Raw genomic sequence first — 5324 nt, forward strand, 5'->3', positions numbered from 1 at the left:
TACAGTAAATTATATTAAGTATGATATATAATGAAAACAATCTTGAAGATGGCTAATAACTTAAAAAGCTATATTTATCTGAACTCTAATGGAAGTACAAGAAGTACTGAAATATGCAACATCCCCATTTCCTTGTCTTCAAATAGTTCTAAATCAGATGGGAAATTACTTCAAAATGCATTGTCTTCTATTAAAATAACCGCAACATCTAATTAGAGCAAATCTCTCTTGTTAAACATACTTTCTCTCTATATTATATAAATAATTGTTTTAGCCCTTACTTTTTTTAGGGAAGTATAAATGACATACAATGTGTTAATTTTTGCACAATATCCTTCTTTGGCTAAAGAAAAAATTGTTGCAGATAAGTACTATCTTTAAGAAAGATCATGATATTTTTAGAGATGTACACAAAGAAGAGGAAGAATGGACTTGGGTTGAGACATTTCATAAAATTTCCTGAAATTAATTGGAGCTCTGTCTATTCATCTATAAAGTTAATATTAGGATACAGCATACCTACTTCACAAAATTATTTGGAGGATAAGATACTAAATGTATAGTACTTTACAAAATATAAACAGTATATATAAGAGAAAAAGTCACTGTGTACACACCTATAGACTGTATATGTATGCACTTATAGACATTACACAAATACTAGAGGTATAGATACATAAGCCTTTGTTTTCTACACACAGAGTATCTGTGGCCATATGACAAAACTGTCATGTTTGTGTTAATTTTTTTTTCAAGATTTTATTTATTTGAGAGATAGAATGAGATAGAGAGAATGAGGGTGGGAGGGTCAAAGGGTGGGAGGGTCAGAGGGTGGGAGGGTCAGAGAAGCAGACTCCCTGCTGATCAGGGAGCCCGATGTGGGACTCAATCCTGGGATTTCAGGATCATGACCTGAGCCGAAGGCAGTCTCCCAACCAAATAAGCCACCCAGGCGCCCATGTTTGCATTAAATTTATAATTTTTTCTGTTGTACATTTATATCAATTAGACCCAGAAGTGTAATGATCAGCTAATCTTTTTAAGTAATCTCTAATCCCAATTTGGGCCTTGAACTCACAATCTCAAGATCAAGAGTTGCATGTTGTGCCTACTGAGCCAGCCAGGTGCCCTGATCAGCTTATTTAATTGTATTCTATGTCAGTTCTTCTTTCTCAGTTAAAGTTCTGAAGCTCTCTCTTTTTTTTTCTTCACATTTTTATTTAAATTCCAGGTAGTTAACAGTGCAATATGTCTTTCAGGAGTACAATTCAGTGATTCATCACTTACATAACATACCCAGTGCTCATTACAACAAGTGCCCTCCTTAATATCCATCACCCATCTAGCACATCCCCCCTCTCCCTCACCTCCATCCATCAACCCTCAGTTTCTTCGCTAATGTTAAGAGTCTCTTATGGCTTGTTTCCCTCTCTCTGCTTTGTTGTTGTTGTTGTTATTCTTTTTCTCTCCCTTCCCATATGTTTGTTTTGTTTCTTAAATTCCACATATGAGTGAAATCATGTGGTATTTGTCTTTCTCTGACTGACGTATTTTGCTTAGCATAATACCCTCCATCCAGCTCCATCCACATCATTGCAAATGATAAGATTTCATTCTTTTTGATGGTCAAGTAATATTCCTATAAAACAATATACTATATATTATCCTTTGGGTAATTATCTAGTAGTACAATAGCTGGATCTTAAGGTAGTTCTATTTTTAACTTTTTTAGGAACCTCCATACTGTTTTCTAGAGTGGCTGTACCAATTTGCATTCCTACCAACAGTGTAAGAGGGTTCCCCTTCTCCTCCCTTTCTCCTCATGCTCACCAGCACCTGTTCTTTCTTCTGTTATTAATTTTAGCCATTCTGACATGTATAAGGTGGCATCTCATCATGGTTTTGATTTGTATTTCCCTGATGATGAGTAATATTGAGCATCTTTTCATGTATCTGTTGATCATCCAGACGTCTTCTTTGGAAAATTGCCTATTCATGGCTTCTGCCCATTTCTTAACTGGGTTATTTGTTTTTTGGGTGTTGAGTTTGGTAAGTTCATCCTAGATTTTAGATACTAACCCTTTAGAGATAAGTCATTTACAAATATCTTCTCCCATTCTTTAGGTTGCCTTTTGGTTCTGTTGATTGTTTTCTTTGCTGTGCAAAAGCTTTTTAGATTGATCAAGTCCCAACAGTTCATTTTTGCTTTTGTTTCTGTTTCCTCTGATGATGTGTCTAGTAGGAAGATACTGTGGCCATGGTCAAAGAGGTTGCTGCCTGTGTTCTCCTCTAGGATTTTGATGTTTTCTTATCCCATGTTTGGGTCTTTCATCTTTTTTGAATTTATTTTTGTATATGGTGTTAAGGACGTGGTCCAGTTTCATTTTTCAGCATGTTGCTCTCCCGTTTTCCCAACACCTGTCCAGTTTGTTGAAGAGACTGTCATTTCCCCATTGGATATTCTTTCCTGCTTTGTTGAAGATGAATTGGCCATAGTGATGTGGGTCCATTTCTGGGTTTTCTATTCTAGTCCATTGAATCATGTGTCTGTTTTTGTGCCAGTACCATACTATCTTGATGACTACAGCTTTGTAATATAGTTTGAAATCGGAATCATGATGCCCCAGTTTTGTTTTTTCTTTTTCAGTTTTGCTTTGGCTATTTGAGATCTTTTGTGATTCCATACTAACTTTAGGATTGTTTGTTCTAGCTCTGTAAAAAATGGGGTGGTATTTGATAGGGATTGCATTACAAGTGTAGATTCCTTTGGGTAGTATAGACATTTTAACCATGTTTGTTCTTGCAAACCATGAGCATGGAATGCTTTTCCATTTTTTTGTGTCATCTTCAATTTCTTTCATAAGTGTTCTATAGTTTTCAGAGTATAAATCTTTTACCTCTGGTTAGATTTCTTTCTAGGTATCTTACGCTTTTTGGTGCAATTGCAAATGACATCAATTCCTTGGTTTCTTTTTCTGTTGCTTTGATATTGGTGTATAGAAATGCAACAGATTTCTGTAGGTTGAGTTTATAACTATGCTGAATTCATGTATTAGTTATAGCGATTTTTTGGTGGAGTCTTTCAGGTTTTCTAAAGTATCATGTCATTTTCAAAGAGTGAAAGTTTGACTTCTTCTTTGCCGATTTGGATACTTTTTTTTTCTTTTTGTTTTCTAATTGCTGAAGCTAAGACTTCCACTGCTATGTTAAACAATAATGGTGAGCATGGACATCCTTTTTCTTGTTCCTGACCATAGAGGAAAGACTGTCATGTTTTCCCCATTAAGATATGTTAAGATATGTTCCTGCAATCCCTACACTATGGAGGGTTTTTGTCAAGAATGGATGTTATAGGCTGGGGTTCCCGAGTCCCTTGTACCGCGACCCCCGCACGTCTGTGAACATGGCGCTGCGAGCGGTACGGAGCGTGCGGGCTGCGGCCTGCAGTCTGCGCGTCGCCTCGGCGCCCGCCGCACCATGCCTGATGCGGCCCTGGGGGCTGAGGGCCGGCGCCGTCCCGACACTGGGCACGGGCTCCACTCTGCTCTCCGTGCGTAAATTCACAGACAAACATGAATGGATAACAACATAAAATGGTATTGGAACAGTGGGAATCAGCAATTTTGCACAGGAAGCTCTGGGAGATGTTGTTTACTGTAGTCTGCCTGAAGTTGGGACAAAACTGAACAAACAAGATGAGTTTGGTGCTTTGGAAAGTGTGAAAGCTGCTAGTGAACTCAATTCTCCTCTATCAGGAGAAGTAACTGAAATTAATGAAGCTCTTGCAGAAAATCCAGGACTTGTCAACAAATCTTGTTATGAAGATGGTTGGCTGATCAAGATAGCACTCAGTGATCCTTCAGAACTGGATGAATTAATGAGTAAAGAAGCATATGAGAAATACATAAAATCTATTGAGGGGTGAAAATGGAACCCCTAAATAAACTAGTATGAAACAACTTAATCTAGCATAGTTGTCTTAAATTAGTGGTACACAGAGGATTTAAAATAGCAACTATTAGCAATACCAGTGGAGAAAGAAACTACTTGCAACAATGCTAATGGAAGAAAATACCCCTTAACTTTATAATGATTGCAGAAAAACACAACATGCATCTGTTTTGCAATACCCTCTGATTTTTATGCTCCAGTTATAATATTCAGAATCCTGAAATTATCTTTGGTTAAAAACTAGTTATAAAAATTATGTAATTCAAGGATGACATTGTTACCTTAAGCCTTAAGCTTACATCTATCCCTGGATGGGGGTCAAAATGCTTAAATAATCTTTCCATTGGAAATAACTGGCAGTAGAGAAAGGTTTGTTAGTTGTATGTGTCAGATAAAGAACAATACTACCTTAATTTTGCAATATACTGCACTTGCTGGTGCTATTTTTATACAATGAAGCAACAGCCTTACAGGAAGATAGTTTAATAATAAAACATTCAACTTCTTCGTTAAAAAAAAAAAAAAAGAATGGATGTTATATTTTGTCAAATGCTTTTTCTGCATATGGTTCTTATCCTTTCTTTTATTAACATGGTGTATCATGTTGATTGGTTTGTCAATATTAAACCAGCCCCACAGCCCAGAAACAAATCCCACTTGATCGTGGTGAATGATTCTTTTCATGTACTGTTGAATTCAATTCGCTAGTATCTTGTTGAGAATTTTGGCATCCATGTTCATCAGGGATATCAACCTGTAATTCTCATTTTTAATGAGGTCTTTGGTTTAGGAATCAAAGTAACGCTAGCCTCATAGAAGGAGTTTGGAACATTTCCTTCTATCTCTAGTTTTGGGAACAGTTTGAGAAGAGTAAGTATTAACTCCTTTCTAAATGCCTGGTAGAATTCCCCAGGGAAGCCACCTGGCCCTAGACTTCATTGGAGGATTTTTGATTACTGATTCAATGTCTTTATTGATCATTGGTCTGTTCAAATTTTCTATTTCTTCCTATTTCAGTTTTGGCAGTTTCTGTGTTTCTAGGAATTTGTCCATTTCTTCCATATTGCCCAGTTTGTTGGCCTATCATTTTTCATAATATTCTCTATAATTCTTTGTATTTCTGCAGTGTTGGTTGTGTCCTCTCCTCTATCATTTGTGATTTATTTATTTGGGTCCTTGCTCTTTTCTTTTTGATCACTCTGGATAGGGGTATGTCAATTTTATTAATTCTTTTGAAGAACCAGCTCTTAGTTTCATTGATCTCTTCTACTGGTTTTGTTTGTTTGTATATAATTTATTTCTGCTCTAATCTTTATTATTCCCTTCTTCAGCTGGCTTTATTTGTGGTTCCTTTTCTGGCTCCTTTAGGTGTA

General features: G+C 36.5%; 1 protein-coding gene across 1 annotated transcript; it reads left to right on the forward strand.

The window, feature by feature from the left end:
- The first annotated feature begins 3403 nt into the window (after window positions 1-3403).
- On the forward strand, window positions 3404-3925 carry LOC113925247 (glycine cleavage system H protein, mitochondrial-like). Its single transcript, XM_035726342.1, has 2 exons — window positions 3404-3554; window positions 3609-3925. Exons 1-2 carry the CDS (start codon window positions 3404-3406, stop codon window positions 3923-3925), a joined length of 468 nt encoding a protein of 155 aa, XP_035582235.1.
- Window positions 3926-5324: the final 1399 nt, after the last annotated feature.

Source organism: Zalophus californianus, chromosome 2, assembly GCF_009762305.2.
Source record: "Zalophus californianus isolate mZalCal1 chromosome 2, mZalCal1.pri.v2, whole genome shotgun sequence".
NCBI classification, from domain to species: domain Eukaryota; kingdom Metazoa; phylum Chordata; class Mammalia; order Carnivora; family Otariidae; genus Zalophus; species Zalophus californianus.

What these genes read in the sequence shown, in the direction of transcription:
- LOC113925247 (XM_035726342.1), top strand. Translation starts at nt 3,404, where the DNA reads ATGGCGCTGCGAGCGGTACGGAGCGTGCGGGCTGCGGCCTGCAGTCTG. An exon ending in CTCCACTCTGCTCTCCGTGC is followed by an intron (nt 3,555 to 3,608) that starts GTAAATTCACAG and finishes GTATTGGAACAG; the next exon opens with TGGGAATCAGCAATTTTGCA.